General features: G+C 44.0%; 1 protein-coding gene across 3 annotated transcripts in view; it reads right to left on the bottom strand.

The window, feature by feature from the left end:
• TNFAIP8 (TNF alpha induced protein 8) overlaps positions 1-24,575 on the bottom strand; it is a 144,657-nt gene that overhangs the window by 43,293 nt on the left and 76,789 nt on the right. The window contains exon 1 of one of the 3 annotated variants that reach the window (XM_027546949.1): positions 2,605-2,846. The exons of the other annotated variants lie outside the window; for them this stretch is intronic. Within the exon in view, the coding sequence (XP_027402750.1) occupies positions 2,605-2,677 (73 nt within the window). The 5' untranslated portion in view covers positions 2,678-2,846. Of the gene's footprint in view, positions 1-2,604; positions 2,847-24,575 lie in introns of those variants that run through there. 3 annotated transcript variants of the gene reach the window in all.

Genomic DNA, 24,575 nt, shown 5'->3' with positions numbered 1-24,575 from the left:
TAAGCAGGAAAAATTAAATTGATTCTTTAGGAGGTGGCTTTTGACTGAGGACGGAGGCTCAGCACTCCTGGCACAGAGTCAAGTTTGTCCTAAGCTACAGTGGCTTAACAATATCCCCAGTCATTTGCTTCTACATTCACTCACATACACAAATGTGTTGGCCTGCAAGGATTTCTGAATTCAACCAGATATTTTGTTTCATATTCAACCCTAAACAACATATACTAGTCTCTCACTGCAGTTCAGACTAATGATTTAAAGTATCTCCCAGTATGGCAAATCAGGCATGAAGCATCGGAAGGCAATTTGCTTGCGATGCGGACACTGTGAAGAACTTGTGGTGATCTCACACTAGATGGGATACATAAATCCACAAGGAGGGGGAAAAAAAAAAGCTAAGGAGAAGGGACAGAATTTGTAAGGATAGACAATAAAGATAACTGAGCTATTTAAACAGCACTGAGGGACTTCCCTGGTGGTCCAGTGGTTAAGACTTCACCTTTGACTGCAGAGGGTGAGGGTTTGATCCCTGGTTGGGGAGCTAAGATCCCACATGCCTTGGGGCCAAAACACCAAAACATAAAACAGAAGCAATATTGTAACAAATTTGATAAAGACTTTATAACAGTCCACATCAAAAAATCTTTTTTAAAAAATAAAAATAAACAGCATTGCTCCTTTCTGAGTGGTGGTAGCTAAGCAGAGGATTCTAGATCACAGCCAATAACAAATCTTGTCAGAACTGCCCGGGACACACACGCGCACACACACACAAACACACATATATACACACTAGTCCTTTATTTCCTGGTAGAAGCTACTATGATTCCATTTGTTAATAAAGTTATTTGTTTCATCTCCCTCAAGAGTTATTCTACATCCTATTCTAACTGCCATCAACTTAAAACTCAAGCACCTCATATTATATAAAAAGAAACATGTTGGGCATTCAGTAAATAACAGAGGGAGGATAATTTGCTACAGATTTGCAGAATGTAAGTGATGGCAAGGGAAAGGGAAAGGTTAGGACCAAGGGGGTGTGCATTAAGGCATCTCTTCACCTCCATCCAGTTTTCAGGCTTGCAATGGGTGAGCTGGGCTGGAGAGAAGAATGTGGGTGCTGGCTGAAAGAATGTATCCCAAAGAATATGCTTTGGGATACTGTTTTTCCACTTTCTCCTCACTGTTTTGTTTTAGTTTTTTTTTTTTCCCCCAAAAGAAAAAAGCATGCCTGGGAGAAAAATACCAATGTAAGTGCTACTTGTAATTCATATAAAAGTTCACTATTGGCTTCTCTCAGCCCATGTGCCTTCAACCCCAGTTGCACATCGCTGTTTAAAAGAAAAGCCTCCAACAGCACAAAGCTCCATCAGTACAGACTCCACGGCAGCAAAGAAACATTAATCCCCCAAGTTCCCACATCAAGCTCAAAAACAATGCTCCTGGCTGTCATTTCTCATTCACACCAGTCCCATATTTCTATTAAACAAGACTGTTTTTTATTGACTGCTTCCCTCGCACAGCACAATAAAGGAAATTTCAGCCCACAGAGACCACATCTTGAAATACAGGGCTTAACTTTAGGGATGGGAATCAGGAAAAGAAGAGGACAAATTTCCAGGCTCTCCCTGACTGGTATCTACCAAACCGAGAAACGATGGGGTTCCTTTCTGCTCCTCAGGCTCTCTGAGCTGCTATGATTGATTCGAAATTTACCCGTTTCCCAAGAGACTACTTAAAAAGAAAGAAATTTCACAATCTTGCACAGTCTGCTCTCTTACTCTCTCATTTCCCCCACTTTTACCTCAACTTACAAGAGGACTTTTGTATACATAAAGTTTCAGGAAACAAAGCGTACAAACACTCACACACAAATAAACTCCCCGAACTAACACCAGCGTATAATTGTGTTTTGGTTGGAGTTTTTCCAGCCCTGTCACCCGCTCTGTTAGGAGTAAATGGAAACCCTTTGCTTTGGCAAAGTTAGAAACAGACAAACTCTTCTCAGTTTCAAGTTGCACAAGCCCTCCCTCATATCTCTCAACCCCCTTAAAGCCCCCCAACAAAATAAATTCACTGCTGAAAAGTCAGCAAGGATTTAAAAAAAAAAAAAAAAAAAACACCTATTTCTCAAATAAAGATCTTTCACTTCTCCCCCGCACGCAGCTTCCCCCTTTAGCCGGAAACACACAAAGTTTCCAATTTCTGAAATCCCTTTTCAAGGGACCCTGGACTCCTAGGGCTCTTCCAAGGGATCCAGCTTTCTACTGTCCAGACTGCAGGCAGGCAGTGCTCTTCTAAATACATTTCGCATTCTTGGAGTCAATACTGGGGCTGTTTCGTTTCCAGAAAGATCTAGAAAGCAGCGTTTAGTGGACTGGCAGAGCCAGGATTGACTCTTCCTCCCTCCCCTTTGACCGGCCGCGGGGTGAGAAGTGTATTCGGCACAGTCGCCCTGAAACCAGCAGCGAAGGCGCAGTCAGAACGGACAAAGTACCCATCGCTCACTTTTAAACTCGTATCTGCTCCACTACCCCGCCGCCCTACTTCCACATTCCTCCGCAGAACTTGGCGGGCGACCCCTCAACCAAATCCAAACCATACCTTCCTTGGATTCTTCTGCCTCGAAGTGCATGGTGTCCGGGTAGGCGGCTGCAGGGGCGACGACCGCGGACATGTACTTGCACGAGCTGGCAGCCAAAACCAGCACACAGAAAATAAAAAGGAAGGAAAGTCTCTAAAATCAAAACCTCCGCGGGGCGGGAGGGCTGGTTCTGGTGCAGGGATTTTCAGGGGGAAAGTTCTGCAAGAGTGACGAATCGCGTCTCAGCTGGGCGGCGGGAGTCCGCCCCCGGGGCCGCGCGCCCCAGCCCGTCGCAGGCGGGCGACCTGGCGGCTCGTGGCTGGGCGCACGCAGGTGGGGCTGATCTGCGGAGGGGCCCGGCAGAGGGGCGCCGGCCGCCGGGACCCAGGATGGGCCACGCCTGGGAAATCGATATGCAGGGAAGAAAAGAAAGGCACATCTCTGCTGTTTTACATAAATCACAAATGCAGACGCGGTCAAAGACATGCACCTCCATCTTTAGGTTCCATTTTTCGACGCCCATTTAACTTTCTGTGTCTTGGGGACTTAAAGGCCCAAAATGAAGGATTTTAAAGCTGCTGGGTTTTGTACATTATTTTTTGCAGCAAAGTAACGTGGATATTGGTCCATGAGGCTGGAAGGACCTGCGGCACAAGCCCAGGAAGGGGGCATTTTGAAGAAAGGTGCGGGTAGGCGGGAACTCCACCCTTACCTTTGCACAGGAAAAGCAGATCAAAGGCTTAGTCATTCAGCATAACCCGCATGACTTACTCAAACCCCAACCTGGGTGCACTAAGTGCTCTGCAGTTACCCCAAAGGGCCATTCCCAGACGGAGGGGGCGCCACTCTCTTCTTCGAAGGCTGCAAGCCAAAGGCGGGGGTCAGGGGGTGGGAGTGGGGGTCGGGGAGGTATTCAGGCTTTTGAAACGCTGAGAGAATAAAGAGGCTGGAGAGTTCTTAGAGGAGATCTCAATTCTGCCCCCTGGTCGGGTCCACCAGCTGAGAGGAAGATGTCTCAGTTTTGTGAAGCCTTAGTTTTTCCTTTGGAGAAGGGGGAACAAGAGCTGCCACCGACATATCTGTCTTAATGGAGGAATTTGCAGAGCACTAGTTTTACTACAGATAAAAGGCAACAGGTCCTCAAATAACATACCTGAAAGATCCATTAGGAAACTGTGAGAAAAGTTACATTCTTTTAATAAATTCATTTTCCAGCTGCTTTCCTTTCCCTCATTTCCCTCGTTTTATACGGGCAAAAAATAAGAAGAGAGGCTCTACAGTAAATTTAGTGAATAGGCTCTATAGTAAATATAAATTTAATGATCAGATCAGATCAGTCGCTCAGTCGTGTCCAACTTTTTGCGACCCCATGAATCGCAGCACGCCAGGCCTCCCTGTCCATCACAAACTCCCGGAGTTCACTGAGACTCCCGTCCATCGAGTCAGTGATGCCATCCAGCCATCCCATCCTCTGTCGTCCCCTTCTCCTCTTGCCCCCAATCCCTCCCAAAAAGATACAGATGTAAAGAGTCTGAATTAAGATTTAGTTCTGCCATTTATTATTTGTATGACCTTGAGTGAATTATTTAACTTCTCTGGGCCTCCCTTTCCTCATCTGGAAAAAGAGAGTTTAAAGAGTATTAATTACTCCTCAGATTTATTCTGGGGATTAAATAAGGTAATATAAGCAAAAAGTGCTTTGAAAACCATAAACTCCTACACAGATTATTACAAACTATTGCACCATTAAAAGTAATTTTTTGTAAAAGATACTCTAGTGTTTTATTCCAATATTGGGTTTGAACAGGAAAAAAGAGTGTTTATGCGAGTCACAAGCAGTGAAGACTATTATAAATATTAATATAAGATATTAAATCACTTCCTACTGCTGAGTGATTCTATCACACCTAAGACACCAGGCAGTTATTTCATCTCAATTCCTTGAAAGGACAGGACAGAATGATGAGAGGAAGACATAGCTGGTCAGAAAGGAGAAAAGAGGAGAAACATCTGGAAAGTATCAGTATTGTGGAGCCTTCCGGAAGCTGACCTCACCAGGCTGCACCCTTCTGAAAGTCCCAGTTAACTGCGAGGTCCCCAGTGCCACACATCCTGAGCTGCTAAGATGCAGTAACTTAGTAACTTCATTCTGTAACTTCAGACTTAAGGAGGATACATGAAGGTCATTCTGAGACATGCTCCCTCACTAGTCAGAAGCGACCTTTCCTGTCTTGTCTAAGGAATCATTCTGGAAGTCCCCCCACCCCACCCCACACACACCATCTGTCCTTTGCCCTCCCCCATGGCAGCCCAGACTTCCACAGATGTCTGCCAGGAGCCCAGCAGCATCTCACCAGGGCTGTGAACTTCACAAAGATAGCTCCCATTCATCTATAATTGGAGTAAGACGCAAGGTGATGATTTCAAGGTGATGATTATGCAAATTCACAAAACACAAAGTCCGTCTCACCAGTCACAGGAAGGGCTCACTTTTACCCTCTTCCTTCAGAAAGTGTCCCCATAAGAGTGATTTATAAAAGGTCTTTCTGCAAGTCCAATTATGTTCAAACCACAAAAGTGTGTTAAAGTACATGTCCTTAACATCCGACTTGTTTTTAAGCTGGGTTCACAAAAAGGCCCTCAGCTTTGCTCAGGTTAGCCAAGGAGAACAACTGCTGAATGAATAGTTAAAGCACTGCTGTGTCAGCCTCTTAATCCAATTTAGAATCATTTTAGCAGCTAGGTTGATCTTTGACTTTCACTGGGGTCCTCAAGAAACCTGGCAAGAAACTTCTTTTGTATTTAAATGTAGCCCAGCAGTCACCTTGAGGAACAAAGTCCCGATCTAGCTCCAGTGCAAGGCAGGCTCGGTTTATTTTGTGAGTGTATCTTAGCCTCTCTCCATCTTGTCCTATCCTCCTCCAAAACCACTCTTCTTTAGGATCCAAATTTCCAGATAGTCTATGACTTCCCCATGTGAAAGCATCCACATCCTTCTTGGAAGTTTTATAGACAAATGTTTTATTGTTTGGAAGCATTTATTTCTTTGTTTTGTGGTTAACTGCAAATTTATCTAAATTTCCTTAACCACCTAAAAGGAGAAACCAGCTGACTGTATTAGTAAAATAAAGTATGAGTTCGGTGTCTGCCTCTGATTAGCTCTTTCTGACTTCTTACTTCACTCCTCTGAACTACAACTGTATAATATGTAACATCAGGATGTCAGTTAAAATGATGTATATATTTTGTACATGTTCTATGAAATCATCAGAAAAACTGTGCAGAGCTTTCTATGTTTATTTTTTCCACAGCACTCTCTGTATAGTAGCCTAAAAATAGTAGCTTACCTACGTTTATGTAGGTAAGAGCTTACTTAGTCATGTCTGACTTTCTATGGCCCCATGGACTGTAGCCAACCAGGCTCCACTGTCCATGGAACTTTCCAGGCAAGAATACTGGAGTGCGTTGCCATTTCCTCCTCCAGGGGATCTTCCCAATCCAGGGATGGAACCCACATCTCCTACGTCTTCTGCATTGGCAGGCGGATTCTTTACCACTTGCACGGACCTGAGTTAAAATGCAAGCTAAGAATCTGAGATCCCTGGATCAGGAAGATCTTCTGGAGGAGGAAATGGCAACCCATTCCAGTATTCTTGCCTGGGAGATCCCATGGAAAGAGAAGCCTGGTGGGCTACAGTCCATTGGGGTGGCAAGAGTCAGACAGGACTTAGCAGCTACACCATCACCACCAAGATTCTGGTGTTTTTTTTCTTTTTCTTTTTTTTTCAGTCAGTCATTACCAAATATTTATGTGTGTCACATGTAAAAGAACTCTGCTCACCTGGAGCTTACTGGCAAATTTTGGTAATTTTGATCACAGACTTGGAGTTCAACCTTCCAAGTGACCTTGGTTCTAAGGAAGATATTAATACCACCTCTCAACTGAACTTTATCATAGAACAGCAGAAACATCTTCTCTTAAATTATGCATCAATAAAGCTGTTGGAAAAATGCCTGGGCTTTGGGCCTTTTCCTTACAGCCGCCCAGATGTCTGCCAAGAACAGGGAAGGTCAGCAAGTGTTCAGACTTAGAAGAGAAGCCCAGCAGAATTGGGAAGAGAAGGTACAATTCAACCAGGAGGAACCACACTCTGATCACATTAGAGAATGTGGTAAGTTCCCTGCAGCGAAAAAGACTAAGCATCTCTGTCAATTTGTATAGACCTATAGCTTCATGGCAACCCACTCCAGTATTCTTGCCTGGGAAATCCCATGGATGGAGGAGCCTGGAAGACTACAGTCCATGGGGTCGGGAAGAATAGGACATGACTGAGCGACTTCACTTTCACTTTTCACTTTCATGCACTGGAGAAGGAAATGGCAACCCACTCCAGTATTCTTGCCTGGAGAATCCCAGGGACGGGGGAGCCTGGTGGGCCGCCATCTATGGGGTCACACAGAGTCGGACACAACTGACATGACTTAGCAGCAGCAGCAGCATAGCTTCTAGCCTTGGAGAAGGGAATGGCTAGTATTCCAATATTCTGGCCTGGAGAATTCCATGGACTGTATAGTCCATGGGGTAGCAAAGAGTCGGACACAAATGAATGACTTTCACTTACAGCTTCTAGGTCTAAGAATTCCATACCGCAAAAAAAATGGTAATTTTATTGATATTTTTATTTCTGCCTTGCTGACAGGCTGAATCTATACAAACAACATTTAAGTCAGAAGGGGGGATGGTGAAAAAGAGTTGTTTACTTAGTATAAAAAGTGGCTTTCTCCTATTTGACTTTGAAGCTTTCCTCATCTATTCTTGTATTATTTATGTCTACACCCTTGAGAGTCTTTACAGGCTTCCATGCTCTATATATAAAGTTGGCTTTCAGTCCCTCTCCTCACAGAGGGACCTGTGTTCTTGGCCTCACCTGGTTGTGACTGCAGGCTCTGCATCCTTCTTAACCTCCTTAGACATCTTACACTTAAACTTCCAAAAGAGTGGGCCTAATTGGGTATCTCACCGGAGTCCCTGCCTAGCCCAAGTGATCTCACTCTTTATGCCTTAAGAAAGTTTGATTTACCAAAAGTGGAGAAAGGGCCACTCAAATGACAGTGGAAATCTCCCACATACCTTCTCAGGAGCCCAAGCCCTGAGCCTCAAGCGGCCTCCTGCTTGTGCATTGCTGGTACTGGGATGAGGCAGGGGAGGTTAGGAGGCTGGACAGAAGTGCTGTGAGTCAAGGAAGAAGACTGACGATGAGTGCCGAGTCAAAGGATGGGGAAAGCTGCCTCCCAGGGGCCATGCCTGGGAGTCAGAAGTTTGTTCTGTGTAAACCCTCTCTTCAGTCTTCCCTATGGCTTTTTCTGTAAATCCCCCAGGCTCACTACTGCTCTGGGTGTGAGTGGATAATTCCGAGGGAGTGAGAAGTGCTGACATCTGGGGTGAGCATGCACAGGGAGAAAACTACATCTGGGAGGCTCTTGTTTCCTAGGCTCTCATTGTTTGCTTTTCTTTTTCTCCTAAGAAATCTTTCTTAGGAGAAAATAAAAACTTTTAGCAAACGCTGAAACACACACACACTCAAAATCAGGTCTGAAAATATTACCTGAAGAATTTATGACTTTGGATTTTTCTTTTGTAATACTTAGCTAGGATGCTTGCATTTACTATGCCTTGCATAGGCTTTATGCAGACTTCCCAGTTAGCTCCCTTGGATCATCATACTCATTTTACAGACATGTAATTAAAGAAAGGGAGGTTATACAATTTGCTCAAGGTCACAAAACTAAGTAATAATGTTCTTGAGACTACAGTAGATGCAGACCAGGCCTCCTGTCTTCTATATCCAGACTTTCTCACTCTATTAAACTACCCAAGTAAAATTCAAGACCTTTATTTTGCAGAGGAATAATTCAAAGTTTGCTGTACTGGGAGATTCCCAAAGAGTTTGAATTGGTCATGATTCTAGGATGGAATGCTCAGATGGTTCTGTTCACAGGCTTAGATCACAGCCTCAAATCAAAACTATCCCATTCCTGATATTCAATGCTTTAAATAAGCCATAAGTTTAATAGCTTCTATTTATTCAGCTACATGAAACTACAAATACTTTTTTTTTTTTTAATTAAAAGTTCAGTCAAGACCCCAACTAAACTTCCTTGGATGTAAGGCTGCCAGAAGCTGGGCAAAGAAAGCCAGACTCAGTTTGGGAGACCTGGGCCTGATTGCCATAAACCCAGTGAGCACTGTCTCGTTGACAATAGGGTTTTATTTTTCTATTCATTCTTCTATCACTTTTCTTCTAAAATTTGCAAGCCATTTAACCTCTCTGAGCTTCGGTTTGCCCATCTGTAAAATGGGAATAATGCCACTTATTCCACAAAGTAGTAAAAATAAAAATGAGTCATGAATGTGATAAAGCACTGAAAATTATGAAATCCCCCTAATCACTTTCATGAATAAGGCCAGATTATTTTAGGTGGTGGAGCATCCATCTGGAAGCCCTAAATGCGGACTGTACAGAAGTCCCGCATAGGTGTGGGCAATTTACTGTGTGTGGTCCATCGAGAGAACGTGAAAATAAAAGGTCCAAACCTCACTGTGCCTTGATTAACAGGCTCAACCAGGGATAACCTGAGATGGGATACAAAGGGAGTCGCCAGGAATGAGAGAGGCAGGGCTGAGACTGGGCCCAGAAGGTAGTGCCACAACTAATCTATACATCCCTGACTTACCTTCAGAAAAGGAACAGGAGGAAGAAGTGATCAATGATCTTAGTCATAGAAACTCAGACTTGGAAGCAAACTTACAGGTCATTTATTCTAATCCTCTAATCTAGGAGATGAAGCCATCTCCTAGACACATCACAGGCAGCAAGCCTTCATCCACACTCTCCTTGATTACTTCTATTAACAGAGACTCACTGCTTTAACAAAGCCCCACTTCCTCTCTAGTCATTAGAAAGTTCCTCCTTATCATGAACTGAAATTCATGTTTAAGGGCAGTGATATTCAAATTACTTCCACCCTAACCACTGCTTTTACCACTTACAGCAAGGAAATAATTTTATGATAAGATAAACAAAAATTTTCCTTTTCAACTGCCTAATGGAGACCCCCTCATGTTGGCTAGCGATTGCAATCGAATGCAACGTGAGACAGTTATGCAACTTTCCAGGGCTGGCCACACATCTGCTATTGATTATCATGAAGAATTCAGAAGTAAGCAGCTTTGCTTAAGGCAGCAGCAGTGACAATCTCTTTCTCTCCTGTGTGTTCACTCTACTCCGAGGAGGCAGAAAAGGCGGCCAAGATAGGGAGGGTAATGGCCCCGCTTGATCCCATCAAGCATTTATGAACTTTATTCCAGTTTCTGATCAACATTTGAAATCTACAAGAAAACAGAAGTAGTGCTCATATGTGGAATCTGGACCACAGACTCCTGTTCGGATATCTGTTTGAAAGTCTAATCCACTCCAAGTTGTCAAACTTGGATTTTAACAGTGAGTTTCTGACATGGGTAGAATCTCTGTCAAGTTAATATTTTTGCCAACCCATCACTGTTTAAGAGACAGAAAACACCAGGAGATGAAGCTACAGGGCTAGACAGGCTTGCCCGCTGAAAGCAGCCAAGGTTAAAACTCAGCCGACAAACTCAGCAGGAGGTGAAAACGTGAACCAAAACAGAACTTATCCAAACAGTGTTTCAGGGGGAAAGGGAAGGCTGCTTTGCAGGTAGCACTGAAAGGCGTGGATCAGAAGTTTGTCCTTTTGAATGGGTCAGCTTACAAAACTTAAGTTATTCAGCTTCTCTTTAAAGAAAAGTTATACAGAAACATGTATCAATTATGATTCACAAAATTGTTAAACATCACCAAAATGAATGATTCTTCTGGGAAAATCAATAACATGAACAGTATGCCTGCCTACCTACCTATAAAAGGTCTTATTAAGTCCATCCATTTTCTAGGACTTCCCTGGTGGCTCAGATGGTAAACTGAGGAACTTGACACTTTCACTTTTCTGTTTCTACTAGAACATAAAGAACAGTGAAAGTGAAATCGCTCAGTCATGTCCAACTCTTTGCGACCCCATGGACTGTAGCCTGCCAGGCTCCTCCGTCCATGGGATTCTCCAGGCAAGACTACTGGAGTGGGTAGCCATTCCCTTCTCCAAGGAATCTTCCCAATCCAGGGATCGAACTCGGGTCTCGTGCATTGCAGGCAGACTCTTTACCATCTGAGCTATCAGGAAGCCAAAAGCCTTTTTTAAAAAAAAAACACTAACTTTTTAACATTCTTCCCTTGTGGCTCAGCTGGTAAAGAATTCACCTGCAATGTGAGAGACCTGGGTTAGATCCCTTGGTTGGGAAGATCCCCTGGAGAAGAGAAAGGTACCCACTCCAGTATTCTGGCCTGGAGAACTCCTTGGACTCTATAGTCCATGGGGTCACAAAGAGTCAGACACAACTGAGCGACTTTCACTCACATACATACATACATACATAACTATCTCAATAGAATTTTTACTATTGAATTCAGTAAAGTCCTCTTGAATGGCATTCAACTTTCTCAATTTCAACTCTGTACCATCAGCCTAAAACAGACAGATGAAGAGAGGAAATAACAACCTAAATGGCGCATCAGCCACCAGTGGTTTTTGCTGCAGAGTAAGCGTGGGATAGAGCTAGGACTTTGCTGTTCCCTCCCTGAGCCTTGTCTCAGCATTGCCTCTTACACTATGAGCATCTTATGCATGTTGATGATGACTGCTGTAGCTACAGCTATGGATTTTTTCATGTCAAAGAGCCTCGGAAGACAAGGCAACTATTTCATCCAGTTCTCAAGAAACAGGAACCTGCTCCAATGCTAGAGGAAACACTTACTGTAAGTCCTATACTTACTGGAAGACAGTATGCTATTCGCCAATCTGGTAATTTGCTGAAAGATCTTCTGAAGTAATACTGACCCTGTACAATTTTTACACTACCCATGACTCTTCTGTACTCTTAAGCACATCAGTACCTTAGATTCTCATATATGAGAGCGATGTGGCCAGAGTTGGCTAAAGAGTCTCACGTTTTTAGCCCTGAGATCTTCAAATTGTGCCATGGTACCTGAGAGCACTGCAGCTAACTCACAGGGGTGTTACAGGGTACTTTAAATTTTTGAGGAAGACACAGTGTTATTCAATGTCTCTCAGACACTGTGTAAACTACTAGTTCAAGCCAGTTCATTGCATAACATTAGACTGTAATACATTTCTTTTGATGTCATTTCTGTGCAAAGCTAGGTTGTTGGCAGTTGCTATACTAAAAAGCAAATATTATCTGAAAAGTAACATGAAAGAAGAAATGAGGGTAGTGGATCCAATTTGATTTCAATTTGATTTTAAGAAGTTATGAGGTGGCCAGTTATCAATTTATTGTCTCACGGCTCCAATTCACCTTTCATTCACGCGTGCACGCTCAGTTCTGTCTGACTGTTTGGGATCCCATGGACCGTAGCCCACCAGGCTCCTCTGTCCATGGGATTCTCCAGGCAATGGGAGAATCTCCAACTGGAGTGGGCTGCTATTTCCACCATCAGGGGATCTTCCTGACCCTGGGATCAAATCTGTGTCTCCTGTATCTCCTGGATTGGCAGGTGGATTCTTTACCACTGAGCCACCTTACCTGCTCTGAAAAAATAAAGATGAGACTTTAAATATTTTTTATTTTGCCAGCTGGTGCTATCCTAAGCTTTGTCACTGGAGTGTCATCATGGAGAGACATTACAGAAAGAAGAGCTTTTGCTTCCTGGTTCTGGTGTGCTCTGGCTGCAAGCTGCCACAAGCACTCATGACTTCTCCAGCCCCCAGTTCCTGTAATGCAGGCACCTTCTTCAAAAACTGGCTCCTGCTGTACGTGGTGGTCAGCAACAACCAGCCTCCAGCAGCTTCTGCTGGCATCCCCTGTAGGAGGTTTTGTGGCAGAGCACCTTCAGTGAAAAACCTCCCCATGAACGGATTTCCACAGCATCCTAGAGGACAGATTTCCAGCAAGTTCTACCTGCACAGCAGTGCTGTGACTTCTCTGCCACTCAAGGAGCCAGGCCAGCCACCTTCTCTCCAACAAGGTCTAGAGTAGGAGAGAGAGGAAGTTTGGGTTTGGTACCCTGTTTCAAGCCCACAGGAAGGGGCTGCTTTTTATATTTGCTATTCCCCTATTCTTTAGAGTTCTCTTCCTAACAGCCAGCCCTCAGCAAAATTAATATTTATTTAATTTTTTTTATTAGTATTTTCAATTGTGGTAAAATGCACATCATATAAAAGTACCACCATCTTGATCACTTTTTAGCTATACAGATCAATAGGATTAAGTACACATACTTTGTTGTCCCAGTCTCACCACCATCCATCTCCAGAATGCTTTTCATCTTGGAAATGGACACTCTGTACTCATTAAACACTCCCCATTCTCCCCTCTCCTCAGCCCTTGGCAATCATCATCCTGTGTTTTCTTTCTGAATCTGACTACTCTAGGTACTCCATATACATGGAATTACACAGTATTTGTCTTTTCTGTGACTGATTTCACTAATATCCTCAAGATTCATCCATGTTGGAGCATGTGTCAGAATTTCCTTCGTTTTTAAAACTGAATGATAGTCCATTGTGTGTATATACCATGATTTGTTTCTTCCTTTCAACCATCAATGGACACTTGGATTGCTTCTACCTTTTGGCTATTGTGAATAATGCTGCTATAAATATGGGTATACAAATACATGCTCAAGTCTCTGCTTTCCATCCTTTCGGGTACACATCCAGAAGTGGAAATTGTTTGGTCATAACGGCAAAGAATCCGCCTGCCAAGCAGGAGATGCGGGTTCGATCCCTGGATCGGGAAGATACCCTGGGGAAGGAAATGGCAACCCACTGCACTAATCTTGCCTGGGAAATCCCATGGACAGAGGGGCCTGGCAGGCTACAGTCCATAGGGTCACAAACAGTCAAGGCACAAATAAACAAGAAGATGGTAATTCTACTTTTAAGTTTTTAGGAGCTGCCATACTGTTTCACCAGCTAGCATTTCTTTATATCACACGTTCCTACTCTAATTATCATGTGGTTTATCTCCTGACTGGATCCTGACTGAAACATGCAAGGCCCAACAGATGCACCCATTCCATCAGTAAGTAACTGGTAGAGAACGAAATAAAAATATTATTTTTGAAATTTCAATCTATGTATATTTTCACATGCCTACAAAGTTATTAGTACATGAATACTTGTTAAGTTATCGGGACCTAACACGTCACAAGTGAAACTGTCATGTACCTCTTGTGTCCTGGGAATGACATGAAAAAATTCCTGAGACACTGTGGGTTCCGCGAGTGAAGCTGTTGGGAACCTTTGCTCCCACCTATGTGTTTCTAGCTGCCCTCAGCACCTGTCTGCCTGGAAGGTTCCTTAGGCTCACCTTGGAAGGACACTCATCTAGGGAGAATCCTTATACTTGAAGGTATAGATAGATCCCTTCCCTACCCCCAGCATCTTGGTTTTCTTCAGAATATTACATTTGTTCTTACTTAGACAATGGTAGCTAGACACTTATGACTATCAGTGGCTTACGCTGCATTGTGGCCCCTTCTTTCTTTTTTTAAAAAAGTATTTATTCATTTATTTTTGGCTGTGCTGTGTCTTCATGCAGCACGCATGAAGTTTCTTTAGTTGTGGCGAGTGTACAGCACTCCAGCTGTAGTGCCTGGACTTCTCACTGCAGTAGCTTCTCTGCAGAGCCCGGGCTCTAGAACACACAGGCTCAGCAGTTGTGGAGCCTGGGCTTCGTTGCCCCATGGCATGTGGGATCTTAACACTGGCAGGTGTTAACCGCTGGACCTCTGTGGAAGTCTCTCTTCTTTCTTCCTTTTTACTGTTCTCTTATTTCTCATTTCACTAAGTCCCACCATCTAAATGTTTCCTGAAGAGGCCTTTTCCCCCTCTGTTCCCACAGCTGTTAGTCTGTCATCTCCAACTAGTATTATCTAACAGACTCAAGCTGGTCTCTCTTAAATGAGACCGTGGGTTGAAAATTCAAATGCCCACTGAGGCTAGAAATACAATACTTCGTACCTGCCACAGTCCCTGCCCCGTGAAGGCAGCTGAGCTAAGCAGGCTGTGAGCCAGGTGCCCCAGGATACAGCTGGAGCACTGACCTCTCTCTCACAAAGAAAGCACTGGCGATGCAAGTGAGTGGAAATGACGCTGCTAGAGGCAAAATCCTGAGTACCGTCCCCTAGACACAATTGGCACCCACTCCAGCACTCTTGCTTGGAAAATCCCATGGACGGAGGAGCCTATTAGGCTGCAATCCATGGGGTCGCTAAGAGTTGGACACGACTGAGCGACTTCACTTTCACTTTTCACTTTCATGCATTGGAGAAGGAAATGGCAGCCCACTCCATTGTTCTTGCCTGGAGAATCCCAGGGATGGGGGAGCCTGGTGGGCTGCCATCTATGGGGTCGCACAGAGTCGGACTCGACTGAAGTGACTTAGCATAGACACAAATAGATATGAATGATTCAAAAAGTAAGTAATCATTCAGAAACTCTGACACTTGTTTTCATTAACTGGAAATTACTGGAAACAAAGTTTAAGACACATCATGACATCGTGTGCAGCCATGCTGCTGGAACAAGGCTTCAGGTCTACTGTTTCTGCTCTGTTACACTGTTTTTTGTTTTTTTTTTTACCCCAAACCCTAGCTCAGGTCTCAATCCCCCCATAAAGCTTCAGTAGGAGTGCCCAGTGCACTTCACTTTCTCTGTGAACTTCTAACACAAAGTCGATGTTCGTTGTCTCTGAGGCAGATTTGTAAGCTATTTGGAACAGAAGATTGTATCTTGTGGGCTTTTTTTTTTCCCCTTTCTAGAGAGTAGAATATGTTGGATTCTATGAATGCACTATACAACTAATAAAACAATCATTTACTCATTTCATAATATTGAATTATGACAACATATAGGAATAAGCCTAATTTCTCCTCATCCTGAAAGTATATTACAAGGAACTGTGTACATAAATATCTGTTATCTTCAAAGACAGAAAACAAGAAAATTTGCATTGCATCTGGAGAACTGAGGCTGATAATCTGCAACAATCCAAAACTCTACCAGATAAGGAGCCAAGAAGAAAATAATTCTGACAGCTGCAAGCCTTCTTTTTTACAACATACACAGAATGGATGCACTTCCTCTTAACATTCTCATAAACAGAGAGTGCTGAGCAAATGCAAACAGCCCCAGTAGAAGCCACTGGAGTGTAGGCTTCAACTAATGGATTGTTCTTGTCTTTACAGAGGCAACCTCACTAACCCCCTATCAAACCCACCACAGTTGTCCTTGGAGCCACGAATAAGATGGATTGAACAAAATTCCACTTCAAGTGATGGAATTTCCAGGGCCAGCAAGGTACAAGCAGAAGCTGCCCACTTGCAAAGAGCAGTGGCCTTACCTTCTTCAGAGTGGGAACACTGTTTCCTTTAAGAACTAACATCCGGCACTGGGCCACCTGAATATATATACTAATAAAGTCAGATGGAAATTCCAGACACCTTTTACTCAAGGCATGAACTCCTCGCAGGCAATCAACATTCTATTAAGCAAGCCTCTTAGGAACAAGCTTTCCCTCAGAGGCTGTTTGCATTTACAACACGCTACGTTTTTCTAAGGCCAATTTGGGATCCATGGTTGCACAATATGTAATTAATTTTGTCACCTGTTTTCTTAATGGATCAAACTCACCCATGAATGAAAAGGCAGCACCTTGGTGGTTCCAAATATCCTGTTACGTGAACCAGAAGGAGAGTATGTCCTCCTTGGCCATAGACCCACATTCGGAACCAGCAATGCAGTTTAGTAGCAAGCAATTTATGTGTTTAAATGAAGCTTATTTCTTAATATCATAGCTAATAAGTGTAGTTTATCAAGCACCTACAGTGTGCTAGGTATTATGCCATGCACATGACAGAGCATCTCTGCTCTTACTGCACCTCAGGAGGGTGAGATTTTCTAACTCTTGAAGTGCTTCTGCATACATCGTCGTTGATCCTCATAATAATCCTGTAAGGAAGGAATCTTCTGATGAAGATGTCGTTGTTGTTGTTCAGTTGCCAAGTCATGTCTGACTCTTTGTGACCCCACGGACTGCAGCATGCCAGGCCTCCCTATCCCTAATCATCTCCCAGAGTCTGCCCAACCCCATGGACTGCAGCATGCCAGGCCTCCCTATCCCTAACCACCTCCCAGAGTCTGCCCAACCCCATGGACTGCAGCATGCCAGGCCTCCTTATTCCTAACCATCTCCCAGAGTCTGCCCAACCCCATGGACTGCAACATGCCAGGCTTCCCTGTCCCTCACTATGTCCCAGACTCTGCCCAAGTTCATGTCCATTGAGTCAGTGATGCTATCCAACCATGAGGACACAGATCCTCAAAGAAAGGAAGCAGCTGGCCCTAGGTCACTTAGCTGGGACTGAATGTGAAATGAGACTGGAATGAGGGTCCTCTGACCTCATCCCAGGCTACTTTTCTCCATCCTAGAATGTGTCTAAATGAGCAGAGCACAAATCATTATAATTCAAGGCAAATAGGCCACGTGCCCCCAGAGAAGAAAGATATAGAGAGATCAGACAGCAGAGATGATTCAGAGGTTCAGAGCCTGCCTGACTTGGAGGAAGAGGGAGCCAGACGTGAACAGCAAGGAGTCCAGAGGCGGAACAGGTGTGATAGTGGGCAAGGTGTCTCCACTCACACACCTGAGTCTGAGGTCTGAGCAGGACAACCAAAGTGGGGATGCGTTCTTCTACCAGACCGGTTCCCCAGATGACCAAGGCTCTTCGGGGAGTGCTGCTGCTCCTTCAGCTCTCAGAGCCTTTGATGGCACAATGTCTACAACAGATTGCATAGGATCTCTCCTCTTCATGGAACGAAGGGTATGGAACATACTTTATTTTTTTTTTCTAAAAAATCAACTAGTGTTAATCACACTCTTCTGTAATACAGATAAGAGCCTACATTTTTTCACTAAACTTTCCCTCATAAATCTGTGTTTTTTTCATGGTCTTTATACCTGGTCAACAATTCTTACCCAATTTCAAGAGACAAGAAGAAACATGTGATCAAGATTTCACATTCTTTTTAATTGCTCTAGAAAGCCCATCCCAACACACAGATCTACACACAGATGTGATGCTCTGAATATAGGAGAATAATGTGTTCAGAGGTGAGAGGAGGGACACTGGGTTCTAAAATCAGTAACATGAAATTGCAAATAGTTTAAATGACCTTGAAAATTTCTTAATAACCTAGAAAGTACAATACCATCTATATAATACTTATCAGTTCCTCTCTTAGTCTGTGTTTCTCTACTGTTGCCAATCAGACATTAAGTTCTTCCTTCATGCTGATGATAAAATCATCACAACCAACTTGCCTGGTCTCCTGAAAAACATGTTTCCCATTCTGCTGGTGGTCAGAATCCTTAAAACTCATTCTTTCCACTAGTTTTAACAACAGGTAGCCATGACTTGTTCACCATAAGCAACACAGAGAGTTGCTGCCTGGTCATGAGTGGCTAAATGGGATTGATAAGGATTTCCTGACACCTCTCTTCTTCTTCAGGGTCAGATGCCACATTTTACTGAAGACATCCAACAACTCCTCTACATCTTCTAATTGGAGGTCCAGGGACATAGGGAGGAACCAAAGAGTGATAAAGAAAATCAGGGGTTCATCATCTATTCTAGAGGAAGCTGTAGACTTTGCTGTTCAGACGTCATCTGCATTTCTGCAGTTCTTCATGCCACAGATATTTTTTGAGCATCTACCATGTTTAGGTATAAGGTAAACGGTGTAGATAAAACCACCATGGTACCTGCTCTCACAGAGCCCACAGTACAGTGGAGAGGGGAGTACAGACGGGAGAACACTAATTAAAATACAGTAGGACAAGTGAATAGCACACAAGCGTGGGTGCTATGAAGACTCAAAGGACAAATACCTAGATTGGACCTGGAGGAGGGAGTCATCAAGGAAGGCTTCCTGAGAGAAGTGATTTCTAAACTAAGATCTGAAGGTCAAAGAATTAGCCAAAGAAAGGGAGGTTAGGAGAGAGAAGGAGGGACAGTTCTAGGTAGAGCTAACAGCATGTGTAACGGTCTACAGAGGCAAGAATAAAGGGTCAGAAAGGAAGGTTAAAGAGAAGACCAATGGATATGATAATCATTTGGTTACTGGGATCTTTGAGAAAGACTATTTAGTAACAGAACTAGAGATAAAAGCCAAATTGCAAGGCCTTGCAGAATAAACTGGTGTTAAGGTAGTAGAGAGGCTTCCTAGGTGGTGCCAGTGGTAAAGAACCCACCTGTCAATGCAGCAGACATAAGAGATGTGGGTTTGATCCCTGGGTTGGGAAGATCCCCTGGAGAAGGAAATGGCTACCCACTCCAGTATTCTTGCCTGGAGAATCCCATGGACAGAGGAGGCTGGTGGGCTAAAGTCCACAGGGTCACAAAGAGTCAGACACAACTGAAGTGCCTTAGCATGCACGCACGCATGTAAGGTAGGAGAGGAAGGATTGGTGGACTATTCACTTATGGAACCCCACTGAAAAAAGTAAGTGGGGAGAGTACTCTGAGGAGAAAACACTATCAGAAGAACACAGTTTTAGCACAACTTGATTTCAGTGGTTTTGCTGAAGGAATATTTAAAGTCACATAGTCTCCCATTGGCCAATACCAGACACAGGGAAGCAGGGTGCCATCAATCTCTTACAAAAACACATTTGCAATAATTTGCATGGACTCTCACACAAGTTTCAATTATACAAATAAAAAAGAATAAAGTCAAACCCCCCTCTCCAGGCTCAGTGGTTGATGCTAACCCAGCAGGTCTTACCTGAAGCAGGGCAACATAAAATGTTACCTCTAAGGCGCCTGGGAGGCTCCCAAGCCCCAAATTATGTTCTTAGCATTACAGGAAACACTCTCATTACAGAGGCGGTACTTTGCGCTAAACTTTGCCCTGTTTTCTGTTCTACCATTCAAGTTCTTTTAAAAATACAAGCATCCCTTGGAGGAAAGGCCTGTGGATGACCAATATCTAAAAGTAAATGAAGGACTTCCCTGGTCGTCCAGTGGTTAATACTCTGTGCTTCCACTGCAGGAAGCATGGCTTTGATCCCTAGTCAGGGAAGTTCTGCATGCTGCATGGTGTGGCGAAAAAAAAAAAGTAAATGAATTCACCAATTTCTCTGTTCTTTCACAGGGCATCCCAAGTGGTAGCAGGAATGCAGAAATTAAAAGTGTGGGGAGGCTTGGAGGGTTGGGAAAAGAGTTGAATGCAAGTTGATCCCACCCTCAACCCCACCCAGCTCACTAACCTCCTGCCTGCCTCATAACAGGAAAAGGCAAAGAGGAGTAAAACCCAGCAGACAACTTGCCAGACAGGTGTATGACTTCAAATGCCTAGGGTTCCTTACCTTTAGTGATACAAATTCTTCTTATGAGGTAAAACATTCAGAATTGTTTTGACTGAGATTTCCACCTCTGCTTCTCTAAATTGATTCAGTCTCCCAAGGCTACTGAACGAAAGAAATTCTTTTTGTCAGGGATATGATTTCTTTTGGAGTATGTGCAATTTGCGGGTAAAAATCATGGTGGCCCACTTTACTCCAGTGATAGTCAGTTTTCTAATCTAAGGTAAAAAGGTAAAGTCTACTACAAAAACAAAAATACACAAGGCTCACATCAAGAAAATCTGGCCTCTCTGAAGCTCAGCAAATTTGAAGCTAGGTGGCCTACAGCGCAAGAATCACAAACTGGTAGCCTTAGGACTGAATCCAACTCACAGTCTTCTTGGGTCACGTAAGTTTTTCATCTGAATTTTAATGTCTTTAGATAAGAACTGTTCTCTGCAAGTCTGCCACAGGCCTCAAGATTTCCAAGTGTTCATATAAAGCACTGTATGTGCGTGTATGAAAGTGAAAGTAGCTCAGTGGTGCTCGACTCTTTGCAACCCCGTGGACTATACGGTCCATGGAATTCTCCAGGCCAGAATACTGGAGTGGATAGCCTTTCCCTTCTCCAGGGGATCTTCCCAACCGAGGGATCGAACTCAGGTCTCCCACACAGCAGGCGGATTCTTTACCAGCTGAGTGTATGTGTACTAAGTCGCTTTAGCTGTGTCCGACACTGTGAGATCCCATGGACTATAGCCCACCAGGCTCCTCTGTCCGTGGGATTCTCCAGGCAAGAATACTGGAGTGCGTTGCCATGCCCTTCTCCAGGGAATATTCCCCACCCAGGGATCGAATCTGTGTCTCATAGTCTCTTACATTTAGCACTAATGCCACCTGGGAAGCCCATATAAAGCACTACTTAATATTTCTTGTCTAGTTCTTGTAGAGTTTGGGACCACCGGTTTATACAGACTGATGTTAAAAACAAACTACCTGTCCTACTAAGGCAGAGCTCAGGGCTTAAGGTTTCAGAGCAGAGCATGCAGGGGTTATTGAGTAACAGGATCACTAAAAATCAATAAACCACAACAGTGTGCAGCACCCCTTGCAATCAGACTCTTAACAAAACAGGAGACTGGAACACAAGTGGGGCTCACTCATCCCAGGATAAGCCACGTGGCCACGGCTTTGAAACCACTTTAGAACAGAAGCATCTGCCACGAGTCACCGTCTGTTCTCACTGCTCCCACAAGATCCCTGACATCTGGATGTCCCAGAACACAAGCCTGGCAGCCAAAATCCAAGCCTGGCTTGGCAGAGGAAACAATCCCACTATTCAGTGAGCTGTGGCTATACCGCAGCATCTGTAGGATCCAACGAACAACACTCAATTTGGAGCAATTCACACCCGGCACTCAGCCAGTCAAGCCACTTGGTGGCTATTTAAGACATTCATCGCATGTAATACAGAAACTGTGCCATCCCTTGTCTGTCTGCAAGTGCAGGCAAAGAGGAGTTAGGTCCTCACGCCTAAACTCACCTCAGTTCCACATGACACTTCCCAGGCATAGAATCCAAGAATCAGAAAGCTAGTGCTCCAAAAAGCCTTTGAGGACCTCTCAATCTCCTCATTCCTCAAACTTCGTCACAAATGAGAAATTAGGTCCAGTAAGTTGATATGACCAGTCCAAAGGCTCATCACACAAGCAACTTAAAAAGGACTAGAACGTAGATCTCTGAGACCTCCACTGTGGGGGTGTCCTTTCTGTGATCAGCCCCTCGAGGCAGCCTCCGTGTCCTTCTGCAGCCCAGCCCAGGGTTCCTGGACTGATTTCTGTGACCCATGTGGGCAGCCTAGTTTGAGGTCATCAGTAGGGTTTCGGTCAAAGCTCTCTGGTGATAAAGGGGTTCCCCTGCTTTGATAGGCCCTCTGTGCATAGATTCCCTTGGGGATACGGCAGGGAATACCGGCTGGTTGGGGAGTGGAATGCTATACCCTAGCCACAGAGCTCATCTACAAAGACAAACTAGTACCTCTTTTAATCCAATTTACTCATCACAAAAGTGGTGTTTGCTCTACATCACCATGACTTTCACTCTCTCAAGAGCCCTCTGAATGTTGCCCCAGTCCCATAACCTGCCCTAGACAGCCATTCTCCTGGAGCTCTCATCTAGAGTAAACTAAATGAAACTCCTTATAACCAATTGCCCTGTTTTGTTTACTTGAGTGCAGCTTCAAAGTCTGTACATTATCCGGAGCCCAGGAATATCAATTAAAATAGATAAACTAATCAAATATGACAATTAAACTCCTATCTGAAAAGTGTAAGGGTATTCTTTACAGGAACATACGGATTTACTACACTGCTTTTTTTTAAACTATTAATATATTTATTCAAGCTGGTTTTAGAAAAGGCAGAGGAACCAGAGATCAAATTGCCAATATCCACTGGATCATGGAAAAAGCAAGAGAGTTCCAGAAAAACATCTATTTCTGCTTTATTGACTATGCCAAAGCCTTTGACTGTGTGGATCACAATAAACTGCGGAAAATTCTTCAAGAGATGGGAATACCAGACCACCTGATCTGCCTCTTGAGAAATGTATATGCAGGTCAGGAAGCAACAGTTAGAACTGGACATGGAACAACAGACTGGTTCCAAATAGGAAAAGGAGTACGTCAAGGCTGTATATTGTCACCCTGTTTATTTAACTTCTATGCAGAATACATCATGAGAAACGCTGGGCTGGAAGAAACACAAGCTGGAATCAAGATTGCTGGGAGAAATATCAATAACCTCAGATATGCAGATGACACCACCCTTATGGCAGAAAGTGAAGAGGAACTCAAAAGCCTCTTGATCAAAGTGAAAATGGAGAGTGAAACAGTTGGCTTAAAGCTCAACATTCAGAAAATGAAGATCATGGCATCCGGTCCCATTACTTCATGGGAAATAGATGGGGAAACAGTGGAAACAGTGTCAGACTTTATTTTTCTGGGCTCCAAAATCACTACAGATGGTGACTACAGCCATGAAATTAAAAGACACTTACTCCTTGGAAGGAAAGTTATGACGAACCTAGATAGCATATTCAAAAGCAGAGACATTACTTTGCCAACAAAGGTCCGTCTAGTCAAGGCTATGGTTTTTCCTGTGGTCACGTATGGATGTGAGAGTTGGACTGTGAAGAAGGCTGAGTGCCGAAGAATTGATGCTTTTGAACTGTGGTGTTGGAGAAGACTCTTGAGAGTCCCTCGGACTGCAAGGAGATCCAACCAGTCCATTCTGAAGGAGATCAGCCGTGGGATTTCTTTGGAGGGAATGATGCTAAAGCTGAAAACTCCAGTACTTTGGCCACCTCATGCAAAGAGTTGACTCATTGGAAAAGACTCTGATGCTGGGAGGGATTGGGGGCAAGAGGAGAAGGGGACGACAGAGGATGAGATGGCTGGATGGCATCACTGACTCGATGGACGTGAGTCTCAGTGAACTCCGGGAGTTGGTGATGGTCAGGGAGGCCTGGCGTGCTGCGATTCATGGGGTCGCAAAGAGTCGGACACGACTGAGCAACTGATCTGATCTGATCTGATCTGATATTTATTCAAATGTGTATTGACACATGGTTTATAGTGGCAAAAGAATATCCCTAAGGAGGAACAGATGAACAAAATATACATCATGAAATATAAAGCAGCTATTTAAAAGATGTTAACAACAGCAATTAATTTTGAGGGGCTTTCATGAAATATTTTCATGGGCGTGTACATGATGCACAAAAGTGTATTACACTGATTTTTTTTTTTTTAATTTATATTGGACTCCAGTGTCCTGAGGGGGCCTATAATTACTATAGGTTGAAGGGCTGCCTGTAATTAATTTTGTCTGTTCTTATTCTCACTGTTCAGTGTTTACTAGACCACGTCTGGGGGTGAGATCTTCCCTCTCTGAGCTGCAGTGCTGTTATGGTTCATGGAGTCTGCATCCTTGCTCTCCCTGAGAGCATCTATGTCATTTGTCACTGGGGAGGGGAAGAGGTTGGCAAGCCAATATGCAGGGCTCCATTTGCTGTATTAGACCACAGCCAGTCACCAAATAAGAAGCAACGGGGAAAAAATTAAAAACACAGTGAAAGGAAGCCCGTGTAGGAGACACCGTGGCTGACTCGCCATCACTTCCATCCCTCCATCCTTGTGGAGCAGCATGCTGTTTGAGGGAGAAACTGACCCCAGCCCCCAGCTCCCAGGTTCAGCCCTGACCATTTCCACCTAGTCTAGTAATCCCATCCCCCTCACCACAAAAAGACTGGTTTAGGCAACCCAAGCCTGCAGTCAGTCAACACAGCACATTTCTTAGTCGTTAAACTGGTTTAAGATTGGGTACCTGGCTCAGTTTGGGTCAGTGAGACATCACACATATGCTGGGGGCTTCTGGGAAAGGTCACTCTGATAGAATTTCCAAAAGCCAGTTCTCTCTGCTTCTGGACAGTGGA

Source organism: Bos indicus x Bos taurus, chromosome 7 (genome assembly GCF_003369695.1).
Source record: "Bos indicus x Bos taurus breed Angus x Brahman F1 hybrid chromosome 7, Bos_hybrid_MaternalHap_v2.0, whole genome shotgun sequence".
Classification (NCBI taxonomy): Eukaryota; Metazoa; Chordata; class Mammalia; order Artiodactyla; family Bovidae; genus Bos; species Bos indicus x Bos taurus.
The sequence above is the reverse complement of the archived record's forward strand: the minus strand, read 5'-3'. Positions and strand labels throughout refer to the sequence as shown.